General features: G+C 34.0%; 1 protein-coding gene, 1 long non-coding RNA gene and 1 pseudogene across 2 annotated transcripts; all 3 read right to left on the bottom strand.

Annotated features, from left to right (window-relative positions):
- Positions 1-3,395: 3,395 nt before the first annotated feature.
- Positions 3,396-7,343, bottom strand: LOC112417099 (uncharacterized). Its single transcript, XR_005643421.1, has 3 exons — positions 7,267-7,343; positions 4,769-6,094; positions 3,396-4,267 (listed from the first exon to the last, which is right to left on the bottom strand). It is a non-coding gene; the product is annotated as an uncharacterized lncRNA (long non-coding RNA).
- A 1,492-nt stretch (positions 7,344-8,835) lies between these two features.
- On the bottom strand, positions 8,836-12,529 carry LOC120577563 (probable copper-transporting ATPase HMA5; annotated as a pseudogene).
- Positions 12,530-13,802: 1,273 nt separating this feature from the next.
- LOC11409724 (probable disease resistance protein At5g66890) lies at positions 13,803-18,278 on the bottom strand. The gene is made up of 5 exons (XM_003629495.3): positions 17,634-18,278; positions 16,743-17,146; positions 16,291-16,652; positions 15,719-15,990; positions 13,803-15,611 (listed from the first exon to the last, which is right to left on the bottom strand). The coding sequence occupies exons 1-5, from the start codon at positions 18,043-18,045 to the stop codon at positions 14,785-14,787; spliced, it is 2,277 nt and encodes a 758-aa protein (XP_003629543.2). The 5' UTR covers positions 18,046-18,278; the 3' UTR covers positions 13,803-14,784.
- Positions 18,279-18,802: the final 524 nt, after the last annotated feature.

The raw sequence follows: 18,802 nt of genomic DNA, 5'->3' as shown, positions 1-18,802 counted from the left end.
GACTTTGGTTTACGAGATAAGGGCAGCCACTTGCACCTTTGGTTGTGCTCTTACTTTAGGCACTTGTTCTTATCCTAGAAGGTGAGAAAAACGCAGGGGAGATTATGTTGGCTTTTTTTGAAAATCTTTTTAAGTGTTTAAACAAAACAAACAGATGGTCATTGGGTGAGAGAAGAGAAACAACACAAGCAATTATCCTAGTTCACTCAATAATCCGAGGTTAGTCCAGTCCTCTTGCACTTCCAAATGATTTTTCACTATAATCACACAAGATTATAATTTATCAAACACGCAAGTTGAGACTTTATTACCTCACACAAGAGGACTTATACCATCAAAGTTTAACAAATAAATGAGATTCTGTTTACACTTTTTACTAAGAGAGTGGCAAACAAAACTTGAGGTTCAAGTAACTTGTTACACTAAGCAATTCTAAGATGTAAAGTTTGTAAGAATTAAGTGATTGAACGCTTTTGAATTCGACAGAGTTTTGACACTTGTGAAATATTTTCATCTCTTAATTTCTTCAAACTGCTTAGGTCCTTATATAAGAGAGAAATGAGAAATCATTTGGTGCAACGCATCAAAATTGTCCTTGAGAAACTTTAAATCAATTTTGAAAACTTTGCCTCTAATTGGATAATGTCATGGAGTAGTACTAGAGAAATCAGTTGCTTATTAACGATTGATCTCTTACATTCTATATATCATTGAATTTCTTTATTTGTTTCTGCATGTGGTCAGAAGAAAACAAATAGACCTATCAAAACTTTGAAAGCGACGTTCCTTCAGAAGAAGACAAAACAGGTTAGAGTCACCCAATCTGCCGACATGTCTTTCATAACTTGCTTTCTTCAGAGTATGAGTCCATTAGAGCTTGTTCTCATCAGAGCCTTCAAGGTTTGATGCATTTTCTGATTATAGCTTTGACTATTTTGTTAACCTTTCTTCATGTTATCTTATATTCAAAAGTTCCAGTGTTTCTCTTGAGTATCAAAATGCTTTCCTTTGTGCTCAAAGCTTGATGTATCAGAACTAAAAACATGACTTAGAGAAGTACGAGTCCCAGTTAAGAGCAAAGTGGTTGAATGAGATATGAGGATCCACAACCCCCCAAGCACGAGTCCTTTGTAAGGGTAAAGTGGCTGAGTGTGATATGCCCCCCTTGAGGTTTTGGTGTGGTATGCAAGATTGATCTGATGACTCACAATCTATGAGGGTTCATTTTTTTAGTTGTGCACCTTTACCTTCGTAGACATTACCTCTCTTTGACACTTGTCCCAATCACTACTTATAGTCATTTGGTGACCCGAGGTAGCTTTATTGTTGTTTTTATGTCCTTATAAGAGAGATTCTCCTCCATTTCCCATTGTTCTTTCGTTTCTTTATGCTTTTTGGCTTTTTACCCTTTTTTCATATCTTCAAGTGTCTTAACCTTCTCTGTTAAGAAATTTCTTTGGGGGGGGGGGGGGGGGGGGGATGAGTCTGGAAGGGTTGTCAATCCCGATACATTTGAGAAGAAGAGTAAACTGTGAAATTCTTGTATCAAAATTACAAAACATCTGGATTGGAGTTACAAACAGGTTGTCTTCGAAATGGGTTATTATAGACATTTACTATTGGGAGAGATTTCGAGTGATTCTGACAGTAATGATGATAGTTCTAGCTAGGATATTGATTGTGGTTTAATTTCTCGTTCCCCAGGAGTAGGTAAGAGGGAAATTTGTTATCCCATGTCTTTGCTGTGGTTGTTGTCTGCTTGGACTCTCTTTTCGTAACCAACAAGAGGGTGTCATTTTTTAGGAGTAAAGTGGATATCTCGTATACTATTTGGGAGGCAGATATTATTGTGGAACCTTGTAGGCTTGGCGAGAAGGTGTGCCTCCAATGTCCTTAGGGAGTGAAGATGGAGATGCTTCATATGTATTCGTTTGTTTTTGAGGATATAGGGTTTAAGTTTCCTTTTACTAACTTTGAGTGTGATTTCCTTAAGGCTCTTAACGTCGCTTCATCACAACTTCATCCAAACTGTTGTGCGTTCATGTGCGGTTTCGAGATCTCGTGCGAAAGCTTGGGGTTTCGCCAATGTTTATAAAATTGGACCAGAGGTTAAACCGTTGTGATGTTCGGGTCAAGGTTCAACCGGTTCAACCGGTTAAACCGTTATTAAACCAGATTATTAATAATTGATAAATAAATTTAATTTTTTATTATAGATTACAGTCCATATTATTTTGTTCCAACACTTTATAGATCCAAAATACTTTTTTTCACCAATCTTTTATAGCCCAATTGAATTAATCTTTTATAGCCAATATAATTGTATTCAACAATCCTTTTGTAACCCTAAATGACATCTTTTTTTCACACGATGCATTACACACATAGGATGCTGTTTTCCATTATTCTTCTTCTTTCATAGCACATATTCTTATTATTTCTTATTCTTATGCTTTATGTGATGATGTTTCTTCTTTTTTCTTATTTATAATATTATACAACCCAATTATTTTTGTTAGTGCAACACCAAGAACTCCTTCAAAAATAAACAAGCAGATCCAGATTCTTCAACATCTAGCATATAGGTACACAAAAATAAAAGTCTTATCATACAAAAAAAATTAGAAACTCTTAAAATTTCAATATCCACAAATCAAAAGGGAAAGAAGAATTTTTTATGGAAAAGAAATTTAGAAGAAAAGTGAATCTGGACGGTTCACCAAAACCAACTCATCGGTTTTTCCATTTTTCCCAGTTTATATCGGTTTTCTTGGTTCCTTTCTAGTTCTATAGACTTCTGGTTTTAAAGTGTTGTCCGGACCGGTGTTTGGTCCAGTTCCCGGGTCAACTGGTTGAATCGGTCCGGTTCGATTTTTAAAACATTGGTTTCAGCCCTCAATGGGCATGCTTTTTTCCTTATATGAAACAAGGGCCTTGATAAAAGATTATAGGTCTCTACCAGCACCCATCTCAATAGGAGCCAATTTCCAACTTATATATCAAACTATAAGAACTGTAAGGAGAAATACTTTTGAGTTCAAGAGAGGGAGATGGGGGGATTGTCTTGAAGCTACGCTAGTATTTGAAGGTGAGCGTAAGTTTTCTATATATTGGACTAGTGACCTTGCCTCAATCACCGAGTATGAGTTTGAGAAGCTGAATGTAGTGTTTAAAGTCTGATGTAGAGTTGAATTGTGTTTACCTTTTCTAAGTGTTCTTACTAATCAGAGTCTGAATGTAGTGTTTAAAGTCTGATGTAGAGTTCTGAATGCAGAGGTTATAAGACCAAAACAGACACACACACACACACACACACACACAGAGAGAGAGAGAGAGAGAGAGAGAGAGAGAGAGAGAGAGAGAGAGAGAGAGAGAGAGAGAGAGAGAGAGAGAGAGAGAGAGAGAGAGAGAGAGAGAGAGAGAGAGAGAGAGAGAGCAATTTGTACTAGTTCATGTCATAAACCGAGAGTAATCTAGTCTCCTTGCATTTCCAAGGGATTTTCACTATAATCACTAAAAATTACAAATGCTTAAGCACACAAGCAAGAGACTTTAATGCTCAATCACAACTGAAAAAAGACTTCTCGCAAAATCCAACTTAATCAAATAAAAGATTGTTTGATTTTACACTTAATATACAATCAGAGAGGTAAACAAATACAAAACAGATTAAAACTCTTAAGACTTACGAATTTCTTAGATTTAAAATTTGTAAGAAATTCTAAGTTCAAATGCGCTATTAATTTTGACATAGTAAGGGCACTTTTAGCAGTCTTGTTAATTTATTTAAGTCTTCGACTCCTTATATAGTGAAGGATATTGGAGGCGTTGGAGAGGTGCCATCACGTGTTTTAGGGTCTTTGAGAAGCTTGATCATAGACATTAGAATGTTTCTTGATTTGGTTAATGTCGTTGAAAAGATATTTGAAATTTCTTTGCTTCAAAATGAATTATCCATTTCATTTCATTTGTCTTTGAAGTTCTTTGTTTGTTCCTGCACGTGGTCAGAAGAAAAAAAAATGTACCGTCTCAGTCTGATAGTGACATCTTCAGAAGACGATAAGTTTGACGTGTTCTTTAGAGTCTTCATTCTTCAGAGTCAGGTAATTTCCAGATACTTCTGACCTTCAGAGTCTGATATCCTTTAGAGACTTGAGTCTTTAGAGTCTGGTCGAGAACTTCAGTTTTCCTCAATATTCAAATGCTCTCGTATATGTTCTTCCAGAATCAAACTTGATTTTAATACTTAAAATTTTAGTCTACAATCCTACACATTTAAACATACATTAACATATCCATCCAATTATTCTTTATAACTCAATACAATATTAATTACTTTTTTCCTTTTATAACTCTAATTAATACTACTTTCACAACTTTCAATTCAATATATTCCACTTTGCATTTATATATGATAGTGAAGATCACTTAAAACCACTATTCTCTCTCCTTCATTTATACATTTGTCTTAATATGTGTGAAAAGAAAAAATGGCTCAGCTAATTCGGGATGGAGGGAGTATTTTGTTATCATCAAAACTTCAAATACATTATACAAAACTCATTTTACGTGAATTTAATGAAAAGTGATCAAGGAAAACAATGAATTCTTAATGGTCCTGCAATCTTTCGATGTTTACTACAAGAAGTCAGAAGAAAAGAGCACGGAGCTTTTGGACAAAATCTTTGTCAAGTTAGGAATATTTGAACTGTTTTCATTTTCAACTGAGCATATACTTAACCTTTGAAGATTACTGCATCTTACTAACCTCTGAAGTCACCAAAATTTTATAATATGATATCTGGAGTTGAAATTTCTATTGGCGGCTTCTCAATAATCATTGTTGTCCCTTAGTTTTCCTCCGCAAAGTCCCCATGATCTATTAACTGTTCACATCTTCATCAATTTAAAATTTTAATTCCAGATATCAGATTACAAAATCTTGAAAAATCACAAACTGGGAGGTTTTCAGAAGATGGTAGTGACTTTCTCAAAGTGACTCCTAATCCCGAAATTTTAGTGTGTGAAGGAAACCACCATAATTAATCAAGGAGCATTTGATAATGTTTAGTGGTGACATGCAACACTCGAAAGTAAAATTAATGTGATTCACTTTCAACCATTCATTGAAGCTTAATTTTTTCAAAAATATGTTGTAACTAGTCTTCCTTTTTGTTTAATATTTCTAATTGATTCAAAATATAATTTTAGGGGTAGATTGGTTATCCATATATCAATAACTTTTAATATATATGGATATGGATTAGATTATTTTTATTAAGATTTAATTATTTGATCCACCGATTTTCAATTATTTATGGAATTTATCCCATATTTTAAAATCATTCAGTTTTGATTCCTTCATTAGATTTTTGTATTTTTTTGTGAAACATAATTTGAAACTAAAATAATTTTTCTTATAATTATATGATTGTTGATCACTTCACATAATCGGGTCGTATGTTACGTTATTCAAAAGATATCAAATCACTATTTTGCTACAACAAAATTTGGATGGAGGCACCAAAGCTGAATGATTTTAAAATAGAAAAAAAAAAATTGTGATTAGTGAAAATATTGGGACCAAAATAAAATTAAGCCTTTTATTAAGCATATGGTGGATGGACTGAATTTTTTCATATTAGTTGATTATAAATAGAATTTGTTCACCAGTTGAATATAAGATTACTATATTATATGGCAACATTTGAAAATGTTAACAATTGGCAAGCCTTTGTTAAAATCATATTACATTTGATTACTCGGTTGAACGTTGTTTTATTGTGCTTACAACCTATTTTGTAATTCTTGTAGGTTTTAAATTTTTAAGTTTCCTCTAATACATCTTGTGCTAGAAGGGTTTCTCTTAGTTGTTTAATATATTCACTTAGCTTTTTCAAAAAAAAATTGGTGTGTCTATCCATCCATTCATCTATACCATTTAATTAATGATGGTTTTTCTTGTTTTTTTTTTTTTTTTTTTTTTTTTTTTTAGGTTTTTAGCATTCATCATGATTTTAATTTTAATATTTTTAAATAATGTGATTCATAAATCATACTTCATAGCCGCACCATCCCCAAAATTTTAGTTCCCCTGTGCAGACAAAGAACAAGAAAATTCATTAGGGCTCTCTCAAAAAAAGAAAATTCATTAGACATTTTAGTATTTTTCTCTTTGCATTTTTGTCGCCAAATCATCACCAATTTCTTCAAAAAACAATCTTTTTAAAAAGTCATTTCGATAGAAATTAAAACAAGATATTTACAATGGACTTTTACCCTCTTTTATAAAAAAAAAAAAAGATATCTACAATGCTTCCAAACATCTTGTACCATTTCACATTCTCTTCTAATGTTCGAAAGCATTGTAGATATGTTTTAATATTAATTCTAAAATAAATTGTAGTTGACATAAGATTTGCAATGTCCCAAGATGTCAAATTAAGAATATGACATATATTAATATAGCAAGTGATTAAGTTGCCTTCATAAAATCTGACAAAAAAAAAAGAAGTTGCCTTCATAAAATTGGAATCGACAATGTTTTAGGAATCAAGTTAGAGGGTCACAAATTGTCCAAAAAAAGACTTTAAAATTAAATGGGTTTTCACTCTCAATCCTAAGGTTAAACATCTGTATTTTGTAATTATGATAACAATTTATTCCCTCCCGAATGAGATATAAACAAAAATAGTATTTGAAAACTCAATATTTATATTTAAAAATTTAGTCCACATATATTAATCATCTTTCAACTTTTTTGTTTCGAAGTGAAGATTGGTGAAGTTTTAAAAATAGAGTAGAACAATAAAAACTTATATATATGTGATTACGAACACAATAAAAATGTTTTTTTTTTTTTAAAAAGTTAACATATTATCATGATAAACAATCATATCATACTTCAATCATACTAAATTTATTTTAAAAAAATATGTTATATAGTCCGGAATTTAAAAAAGAAAAGTAAACTCTCCCTTCCCTTCCTAAACCCTCAATCCAAACATACCCTAAGAATAGTCATAGAGTTTAGTCAATGATTTTGATTTTAGGCTCTCAAAGTTCATATATTGCTAGTTGTTAATATCTTTTCCCGCATTGAACGCTAAGATGCTGAATCATGTGTTGTCGAACACTTTGCATGGACCAACCTAACCTGTTTAATTATTTTTCCTTCCTTTTTTACATTCAAATCGAACAAAGAACAAGTTATAAAATGAAGAAAAAACAACGAGGATTTAAAAGTGAAAGTTTAGCATATTATACCTTTGAAACGACAACCAGGTGTTGTACTTCTGTCTTGCCTAATGCCTATCATTGTTGTTATTGTTGATGAAAATGAAATTGAAATTTTTTGTTGAAGAAAGAGGAAATCAATGAAGGTTTATATAGATATTTTATCACGAAGTTTCCTTGTAATTTCCTCTCTATGTTACTTTCTTTGCTTTTTCGTTTCAATGTCGTGTTGACACATAATCACATCAAGGTGCTATATATCAGTGGTGTTAGCAAAAGTTAACCGCGTATTTCTTATTGTTCTTAGAAAAGAAAAATGGTCTTTGGAAACATAAATTCCACATCAAAATTAGATTATAGATTGTTAATACAATTTAAATATGTGGTTAGTTATTCTTAGTTGATAACCATCCCTCAACTCATTAACCATGGTTAATTTTCGACATTATTGACCACCTCTTTTTAGATATATTTGAGCACAAGTTGTAGTTAATGAATATCATCAATATTACATGACTTAACATTAAAATCTTAGTCTTGTAACCTTAAAATATACTCTCGTTTCAAAATACATGTTCAAGTCCACTTCACATATGTCAATGTACAATTTTGACCATTAATATCTTTAATAATAGATAAGTTTTATGTAAAAAATAATTACTTTTTAAAGTTTCAATGTAAAAAAATCATAAGTTCAATAAGCTAGAAAGCTAACAAAACTAAAACGACGCTACTAAAAAAAACTGTGTTTTCGGACGATTAAGTTTTCGTCTGAATTTTTCAGACTGATTTGGGACTATTTTAAAGGAGCGAAAATTGAGGAATAATGTCTTTGAAGCTAGTTTGCAAATTATGGACATGGTCAAATACTTGACTGAAAATTGGAGCAGGGAGAATACACTGCATATTTGGGTGGAGCTGTTACACCAGACATTCTGATACAAATTGGATGAAACCAGCGACCGGGCGCTACAAATGCAACTCTGGCGGACCATTCTGTTCACATCAAAATCGCCAAAACAATTCGGATTTCACCAAATAGGGGAAGCCTTGGGCCATCTTCATCCGCTCACTTGAGTTCATGACTTGCATCTGGGACAAGTGGTCAAGTGGATTACACTACACTAAAAGATCAATTGATCTTTTTAATAGTGATAAGATTGACGTCAAAGAATTCGGAGACATTAATAGGTAGTGTGGACGTTTTTTCTTTTTTCATTTGGAAAACTCGTGTTGAGTTTATTAAGAGAAACAAATGATCGGTAGCTCACGCTCCATCAAGGATAGCTAGATGTGGCCCACATCTCTAGCTAGTTCTCATATTTTCATTGATGTTCCAACATGTACTGAATTTGAACACCTTATTATAAAATGCCTATAATCATAATTTCAACATTCTTCCAGATTAAAAATAATTGTTCCTTAATATAGTTTGTACATATAAAACATCTATTTTTACTAAAGCTAATTACTTTTTTTAAGAAAAATAATTACTTACTTTTTAATTTACATTGAAATTACAATTGCAACATAACAAAATGTTGCTCCCAATAAACAAGCCTAGTTATTATAGTTACAAATATACAATTGACAAGTTGATTATTCAATCTGAATACCATTCATCTCCAAGTTGTTAAGCTTGGTTGGTTTCTTGTATTTCTTCAACAAGAGAGAAGAGCAAACAACACTGATAGAAGAAGCAGCCATTGCAGCTCCAGCAATCCAAGGTGGTAACCTAAATTTAGTAGAAGGAAAAAGTATGCCAGCAGCAATAGGAATGGCTAGAATATTATAACCTAAAGCCCAAATATAATTTAGACGTATACGTGAGAAAGTTTTCTTTGCAAGGTCAATGGCAATTATTATATCCTCTAAGTTACTCTTCATAAGAACAATGTCAGCTGCTTCAATAGCAATGTCTGTTCCAGCACCAATTGCCATTCCAACATCAGCTGCTACTAGTGCTGGTGAATCATTTATACCATCTCCTACCATTCCTACTGTGTATCCAGAATTCTGCCACCAAGTATGTCAAATAACTATCACATGATTGTCTAAAGATTATATAGGGTTAATATATTTTTGGTCCCTACAAATTTTAATTATTTGAAGTCTAAGTAAATTTTGTTCAATTTTAATATATAAAAAAAATGAAGGTTAAATATGATTTTAGTTTTTGCAATTATTGCAAATTATTTTGAACTCGGATAAATAAAGTCTGACCAAAAATTGTTGCCAGCAAAAATCAAATTCGAGTTTTCCTGAATGATTCGTCCTAGAGGAGCTTATTGACTATTTGAGTCAAATTACTTGGTTAGTCCCGCTAAATATTTTGTTCAGATTCAATCCTTACAAATTAAACACGATTGGTTTTAGTCTCTGACGTCATATGTGACCCAATAAGCTGACGTTAAAGACTAAAAAACAGCAGTTATTGAATTTGCACGGACTCAATCCAAATAAAATTTTTTAGAGATTAAAACCAATAAACACTATAATAATTGAATAAATGTCCTACAATGAACAAAGTATTAAAACCATGAGAGGAAACCCTAAAGGAGTGAAGCAATAATTTGGTAATTGGGGACCATAATTTTGTGTGTACCTGCAATTCTTTTACTTTAATAGCTTTAGTTTCAGGTTGAGCCTCTGCCATGACAGTTTCAATACCAGCTTGTCTAGCTATAGAATTTGCAGTTCCCCAATTATCACCTGTCACCATTATGCTCTTTATTTTCATGGATTTAAGAATAGAAATAACTTCTTTTGCATCAGGTTTCAGTGGATCAGACACAGCCAAAACTCCAACAATTTCTCCATCCAATGATACCAAAATTCCTGTTTGAGCCATGTTTTCAGCTTCTGCTAGTATTTCTTCAGCTTCCACTGAAATAGCTATGTTATGATCTAACATCAGTTTTTTATTTCCAACCATTATTTCCTTGTTTTGAACAATTGCCTTCACCTTGTGTGCACTTTCTAATGCTTGGCCACCTTTGATCAACACACCTTGAGTTGCACCAACTCCAGTACCAACCATGACCGCTGTAGGAGTAGAGGCCTAGAGCACAAGGACAAGCTATGACCATGACTGAAATTCCAAACTGAAGTGCAAGCTCGAAATTATTCATAGAAGATGGTATCCATGATTTTGGGTATGAATGCAATTTTCCAGCTACAAACCATGATATCCATGTTGAAAGAGATAACACAATCACCTACAAAAACAGGCACCAGTAAGTATATGTAAAATACAATTCTATTATTTGACTTAAATGTTTAAACACATAATACATGTTTGAAATCACGGTGAATTTGACAAAATTGTATTGACACCGTGATTTTGTTGAAGCTCAGTAGTTTAGTTTTCGTAAAAATCACGGAGCTAGTTAGTATTAGTAATTTACACTTACTATAGGAACAAAGTATTTAGAAATCTGGTCAGCATATTTCTGGACAGGAGCTTTAGCCATCTGAGCAGACTCAACAAGTCTAACAATCTGGGAAAGTGCAGTTTCTGATCCAACCCTTGCTACCTTAACATGCAAAACACCATTTTCATTCACAGTACCACCAATCACCATATCACCCTTCATCTTAGCAACAGGCTTTGCCTCACCAGTTATCATACTCTCATTTACATGACTTTGTCCCCAAACAACAAAACCATCTGATGCTACTTTCGCGCCCGGCACAACTTTGATCACATCATTCTTCTGTATCAACCTGCTATCAATTTCTCTTTCACCTATAACATTTCCCTTATCATCATCAAGAGTTAGTAAGGTTGCTGTATCAGGTGTTAAATCCATGAGTTTCGCAATAGCTTGTGATGTTTTCCCTTTAGCCAACACTTCCAAATACTTGCCAAATAGAATAAAAGAACTAGCTTACAATCAGACTCAAATATGACAGACTCAATGCCTTGATTGTCAGCGAAGGTTAAGGCTTAGAGCCTCGGCTTCTGAAGGGGAAGAAGTATATAAAGAGTAGTTAGATGATCCATAATGTAATGCCCCTGAAGAGTCTCGATAGCAGATGACGAGCCATGTGATGGTATTGTTGTTGAAGAGGGCACAATCTACATTGTATTTTAAACTGAAATATTTTGGTTAGATTGTCTTGCTCTTTGTAAACAGGGTCATTCATGAAGGGAATTATGCGCTCGCTGAACGATCAATGATGAGGAGGGTGTGTCCCTGCTTGCCATAATTTAGAGTTTCTATTTTTCCACAAACTCCATAGAATAATAGATGTTGTTGCCTGGGTATGTGTTTGTAACCTGCTAAAGAAATAAAAAAGAAGAGATCTGAAATCAATAGCATCACGTGGTAACTCTCGCACAATACCATCCAATTGGACTTGTTCAAACAATTGATTGCTTTTGGGCACACAAAGAATGACTAGATGTGGGATTCATCCAGGACATCGCAATGAACACAAGTATCGTCAATAGATAAACCTTTCTGGATCAAGCGAGTGCGGGTTGGAAGGCAACAATGAGCCATTCTCCATAACAGGGAACATACTCTAGGAGGCACATGTTGTATCCAAATAATGTTCCAATTATGCGCAGCTGCAGTGGGGGAAACATTAGCGTCAGTTTTCAGAGACATGCATAAGTTATAAGCCGATTTGCCAAACTCGAGTATCATGCAGGTTACACGTATGGAGTGGCAGTCTGCAAATGACCGAAGCTTCTGAGATGGAAAAGATGTTACTAATGAGCGAACTATTCCAAGTATGCAAATCAGGATTTATTAAATCACGAACCAATAAATGTTCCAGATGTGGAGGTGGCGTTGTTGAGGGTCGAAGAGTAGAAAGTGAATGAATCCATGATGTGGACCAAACTTTGATCTGGGAGCCATCTCCAATCTTCCACCTATATCCCAATTTAATTTATTATACTTTTTACTATTTTCTATGTTTGAAATATAATCGAAAATTTTCATCAACATATTATGTGTTATATTTTGCATCAAACTTATTATTTACAATTTGTAATTTGCATATTCAAGAACCAATCCAAAATAATATGCATTAAATTGGATCAATTCAGATCCAATTTTTTAAACGAGTCGTCAAAAACTGAACCGCATGTAATTTAACTTTGGATCAGATGAGTTTTTGTCTCAAAACCGATTGAAATTGCACCACGAACACCCCTAATTTCAAATACAGATGGCAATGCAGGTTGACCCGTCTCATTTAAATTTGGTCCATAATTAACCCGCTGTTGATGGAAGCTAAATTCAGCTGAGGTTGGCTGTGTTTTCTCAATGGGATTCATTTTCTAAATGATTGATATAGAGGGAGAAATTATGTCCCTCAAATGTGAGTTCCCACAAAAACGTTAGAGGAACCGCTTCCAAATAATTCCCCTCGGTAACAAATGCCGGTAACAATTGGTCGTGTTCTTCAAAGAATGTCATGCTTGCAGCTGCCAGTAACATGGGGTTTACTCAACTGTCCTGTTGCAGATCACCCTGTCGCGTCTTATCAACATACTGTACAAAGTTTTCGGCTAAAAAATGTCTGTGTGTGGTTTCCACATCTTACCTCCTTCGTGCTCTATGTGCTGCCCAACAATAACAATAAAATATCTATGCGAGAGAGTATAGGTTAGACATGGCGAGGAATGGCAAAGATAACCTTCAAAAAAGGTTGCACAAGCTGGCCGAAAAGAAAAATGATTGTTGCTTGTAAGACAAGTAAGAAATTGAAAAACTTTTGGAGGATGAGAAGAAGTCAAGGAAGGAAGTTGAAAAAGTGTTTGAAGATGTTGGTGTCAAATTTGAAGGTCTGACATGGGAGATCAAAATATTGGAATACGAGATGAAAAGGTTAAAGTCGAGTAAGTTGTTTTTGAAGGACAAGGTCGAGAACCTTAAGAAGACACTGTTTTTCATTAACTTTTATGTTTTGGTTTTGGCTTATAAAATAGTTGTTTCCTTTGCTATGAATCAATTTTCTGTTTCCCTCGCTAGCTTTGAAACATTCTCCAAATTTTAATTCTTCAAAAGTTTGAGACGTGTATATTAAATTCGGCTGAGGTTGTTCGTTATTGGTCAAACATACTGTTTTTATCACTCGTTGATGGTGAGTTTAAGAACCAATATATTGACCAACAGTGAACATTTATGCCCTGATTTGTGAGAACAATATGGTTTACCAAAAGAGAGCCTCCTTGGTTGATTGATTTTCAAGAAAATTTGAATACTACATTTTCTAGTTGTAAAGGAGTTCCTCCCTTACATTAATACCAGATTGCTGACGTGAAACTGTGCCTCATCTTTTACTCCTGAGATGGTACATGGGGTAGGATATGGGTTTGTCCTGTTGGATGTTGCATCTTCACCTAGATGATATAAGACTTGTAATTGTACATGTATATTCCTTTTTATGCAATCTTCTATGTAAAGTTCATGTGTTGTAAGGCTATTTATACTGAGATAAATAAAAGAAATACTGTATTTGCCTGTTCAAGCTTATATTATATATTGAATTGACTCATTGACGGAAACACATCAGGCTTATGTGTTTTCTTTTAATGGAGATCATAGTATAATGAACAAAGACTTTATTGATAATGAAATGGAAAAAAAAAGATGTGCTAGTTAAAACCTCCAAGAACCAAAAACTTTTTCGAGAAAAAAGGTCCAAGCAGGAAAAAGAGTACATCATATTACAAGAAATCTAAATAAATAGAGTTTGAGGTGTGTGGCATTCCACAATCTCAGATAAATGTTTCTAGCTCGGCCTTCTAGCTTGTATGCTCTTTTGCACAGAGCGGAGCTGATCCATATGGTCCTTTCCAACTAGCCGCTAGCTTTCCGTGTTTTTTATTCGTTACCTTCTCGGTCTTCCGTAAGACTAATCTCCTTCCTTGAAATTTCTAGATTTAACTTTGCTGTTATACCTATTTGCAGTCCTAAGTTTTGAAACATACTTAGTTATGTACACTAGTTCCCTGACTTCGTAGAGTAAGTCAAGATCTATTCTCCTGTTTGATCTCGATGCGGACTCATTTATTAAATTCGCACAGATTGAAGCTGATGTGAGTTATACTGATACCATTGCATGAAATATGTAGACAAGTTTGAAAGGTGTTTTATGTGTTGATGACTGGGGTGTAATGTGATTTGTCTACAATACTCTTATTAGCTCCTCTGTCTATTCTGCTTTTGCTTGATCCAATCATTTTCTTCATTCATTGAAAATGATTTTGTTAGTTGATCCAACCTGTTTATTTGCTTGTGGATGATTCACCAAAGAATGGTTGATGAATTAACAAACCTGGTGCAGGTGGAAAGGCCAAAGAATGTCTAGCCCCCAAGTGTTGAAAGGCCAGAGGTCACCACCTGATGAAGCAGTTCGGATGGTTGATGTGAGCTGTACCTAAGAGCTAGCATCCACTCAGCCCCTCCGTTGGGAGCCATTTCTGAGGTACCAACAACCACCTCTATTACCCATGATAAGTATTCATTCATTTGAAGAACACTGCCACAAAGATTAGCAAAGGCAGAGGAAGAGCGCATGCAAATTTTAGGAGCGACCTGCATGAAGCCAATTTAAGTTGACTTCAACTTGAGGAACCTCTATAGTGAGATTGGAAATCATAGATTGGAAAGATTCCCATGAAGCAGCCGTCTCTTCATCACATATCACCTTTAAATTCGCAAGATTGACAACTGAAAATGGCAATTCACAACTTGTACAACTAGACATGTATAGATTTCTTAGATTACACAGATTGCCGAAGTCCTCAGGTAAACTTGAAAGGCTTATGCAGTTGGAGATGTCAAGTAGTCTTAGATTTAAAAGCCTTCCAATAGAATCTGGCAACTCTACCAAATCAGTGCATGAGATCAGGCTCAAGAGTTCCAAATTCATCAACTTTCCAATATCTTGGGGCAGCGAAGAAAGCTTATGGCAATTAGTAATACTGAGCTTTTTTAATGAGGCAATGTCACACACCCCATTAGGCAATGCCACCATATCCTTGGAATAATCAATGCTCAAATCTTCTAAATTAGGAAACAAATCTGAAATTAGGATGCTACCCTTTTCAAAAGCTAGTCTTGTATTACACATGTAGAGGGATAATTTTTTGAGATTCTTCATTGTGCCAAAGGAAGGAACAGAAATCCGCTCTAGCCTGATTCTTTTCAGGTTGGATAAAGAGCTAATTAGCTCAAAATTGTTCAGTACAGAAGGGCGTAAACCATGATTTATGACTATAAGAGCTCTTAGTTTGCTCATTTTCTCCTTCAATTCTGGAAGTGTGTACTGTTCGGTTTGAAGAATTAAAATCAGAACCTCAACATGAGCTGGCTGCACTTGGGACCAATCTGAAGAAGCACAAGTTTCATCTGAAAACGCAACACATGGAATCAATTGTGGATATATTTAGAGTTGATGTTATTTTTAACTTGCAAGTTAGTGAATACATTTAGAGAAAGGTGAAAGTATAACTAACCAGTTGATATAGACACTGTGCGAGCAGGGACCTGTTGAGGCTTCGGTTTAACACACAATTTAAAAAAATTGGACAATATGCGGGTCATTGTGCCCTGCTGCTTCTCCATAAGCCACCGGTCATGTGTGTTTTCATTTGCATCAATAAGAAGTCTTTTTCTTTGTTCAATTGGTTCCTGGTTGTTTTGATAATTTCCTAGCTCTCTTAGAAGATCATGAAGGAATATGAAGTGGCTATTGTAGTAGTAACTTTCTGTGTCACTTGCATTTTTCCTGAGAAACAAACAAAAGTTAGTATTCCTTGAAGAGAAAACTCTAAACACTAGATAAAAAAGCTTGTTCTGTATTTGATAGTTTAATTACAATTATTGACTTCTTCCCTTGGAATTAAAAATTATCAATGCAAATTGCAAAGTTACAATTTGTGAAAAGTTTAAATTCAATCCAAGACAAATGGTCTGTTTATAACGTTAATTTAGGAATCCAATGCTTCTTAGAATAGCTCTTCGAGCTATTAAATTTTCTGCCCCATATAATTCATGTTAGATATATTTGGTAGTCGTTATATTATACCTTGCTATTGAGACCTTAGCCAGATTCATAGAGTCTAATTTGTTGATGATGGCCATTGCTTCTATGCCTTCATCATCTAGTTTATACAACTCCGCCCACATATCAATGAGAGCAGAAACGGGAATTCTCAGGTCTTCAGGGAATAATGCAAGGTCCATGAAGCACTCCTTGTTAATAGCATTATCTTCCAAAACATCCAAGACCTTTCGGAGGCGAGTAAGTAATTCAGTACTAGAATCAAGTATAGAACGACCTTGAGAAAGTTCCTTCACAATCTTTTCCCACAAGTCATATGAACGATTAGTGAGTGATGTTGCAATCACTTTAATGGCAAGAGGTAAACCTTTGCAATTTTCCACAATCTGTATTTCAAAGCACACAAATATAGTCAGCAATCAGCAGATTATATAACATTGGTGCTCAAATGGTGTCAGTACAAGAAGAACAAGCACCTTTTGGATAAGATCTTTGTCGGGAATTTTTGAATTGTTTTTTCCCAACTGTGTGTAGTGACGGAAAAGGGTCACCGAATCTTCGTGAACAAGAGGATTTACGATAAAGGTTTTGTCAAATCTAGAAAATGCAACCCTTGAAGTGACCAAAATTTTATAATCTGATATCTGGAATTTAAATTTCTCGACTAGGTCTTCTGAGCCGGGCCAAACATCATCCAGGACTAACAATATTGGACTTCCCTCAATTTTCCTCAGTAAATTTCCCATTCCATTAACTGCTTCTTCGTCACTTTGATACTCAGGCACCGGATATCCACCATGTTCAAATAGTCTCTGTACCATAATCTTCAACATGGGTGTTTTTGAGAAGGTTACAAATATAATGTTTTCCTTGAATTTGCCTAAAGAATCAAAAGAAAACAATAAGCCCATAATATTTCATATCTCCTACAATAATGCATACATATGATTGTGTACCGGTATTAATTTCACAACAACAACAAAATTTTATGATAAATTTATCAAAAACAGCCCATGTTTGGCATAAGCACTTGTGACCGACTATTTGGGAGAACTTATTGAAAACATGACTATAAGCTGAAGTTGTTTTCAGCTTATCTTTATAAACTCTGCAATATGGCTTATGTAAACAACTTATAACTTATATAGAAACAGTTTGAGTTTATTTTAACTTTTTTTTAATACAATTAGCTTCTGCATAAACACTTATATGATATGCCTTTCAAAACAGGATAATAACTGAAAATTCTTCAATGTTAGCAAATTTCAACAATCTTTTCTAGATAACTATAACTAAACAAATCTTTATAATAAGCATAATAGCATAAGAACATGAAAAATTCCTAAATAAAAGGGATTATGACTTACCCTTAACTTGTTGATCCAAACACAGCTTTGTAGCCAAAGTGGTTTTTCCCATTCCACCTAAACCAGTCAACAAAAGAGTAGATCTACCATCCCTGAGAAGTTCCATCTTCGGCTTAATCAATTGCGAATCCAAACCAACAGTAAATTCAGGATTTTCAGGAACACCAAAAGGACCCTTAAAAATGGATACTCCATATCCACTTATTTTCTTATCAAAAAAAAGAATTTCTTTGAACTCATAAAATGTTTTTGGCTTGTCATGAGCAACAGCATGAGAATCAGAACCAAAATTCTTCTTATGCAAAAATCCAGATACACAAAGGTGAAACCAACAAAAAAACTTGCTGCAACAAAGATTCTTTTGTTGAAGCTGTGGTGATGAAATAGCATCTAGTTCTATGTTGTGTCCCATTAGTAAAATATTGAAATGAAATGATGGTAAAGATATTTTTATTTTGTAGGTAAGATGGTGAAGATTATTATTTCAAATTTCAGAACCGGGGAGAGGTATATGTAGTCTTATATTTATGAAGTTTCGGTGTTACTTGCAGCTAGATGCTGAATTTCCTTGCATCATCTACCTTTGTGGTTATCATTAACGTGTGTTGGGAGTTGATCAACTCAACGGGTAGTATTAGTTTTAATATTATTATTATTTGTTGTAACGTGTTGGTAGGGTAAAGGAAATTACACCGCAATTTATGGGTTTGAAATAAGAATAAGATAAGATATTTAATATTTGTGAACAAGTAGATAGATAGATGGGAAATATGTGGTTGGTGTGTGTGGAATATATATATAAATATGAAGAAGTTGCGAGGAATTTGTGCTGATATATGATGTTTCAAGGAAAACAAAATACAAGTAGTAGTATATGAATGCACAACAAGTTCTTGTCATGATTCTACGCTTTGACTTTAGTGGAAATTTTATTATCAATGCCAAAGACCGGGTATTGGAGAGCAAACTTATGTAAATTTGTCTAATGAACAGCTTGTACGAGGGTTTAGTTTAGGGTTGTGAAAGAACAAAGAAAAACAAGTGTCCTGGGCATTTTTAATTAAGATATTTAAATGCTAACTTTTTTTAAAATTTATGTAACCATGTAAATAAAATTGAAATATTTAACTTTTTTTTATGAAATAATTTCTTCTTTTAAAATGCTTAAA

This window comes from Medicago truncatula, chromosome 8 (genome assembly GCF_003473485.1).
Source record: "Medicago truncatula cultivar Jemalong A17 chromosome 8, MtrunA17r5.0-ANR, whole genome shotgun sequence".
Classification (NCBI taxonomy): Eukaryota; Viridiplantae; Streptophyta; class Magnoliopsida; order Fabales; family Fabaceae; genus Medicago; species Medicago truncatula.
This window is presented reverse-complemented; position numbering and strand designations above follow the sequence as displayed.

What these genes read in the sequence shown, in the direction of transcription:
- LOC11409724 (XM_003629495.3), bottom strand. Translation starts at nt 18,045, where the DNA reads ATGGGACACAACATAGAACTAGATGCTATTTCATCACCACAGCTTCAA. An exon ending in GCTAAGGTCTCAATAGCAAG is followed by an intron (nt 15,991 to 16,290) that starts GTATAATATAAC and finishes TTTGTTTCTCAG; the next exon opens with GAAAAATGCAAGTGACACAG. An exon ending in CACAGTGTCTATATCAACTG is followed by an intron (nt 15,612 to 15,718) that starts GTTAGTTATACT and finishes TTGCGTTTTCAG; the next exon opens with ATGAAACTTGTGCTTCTTCA.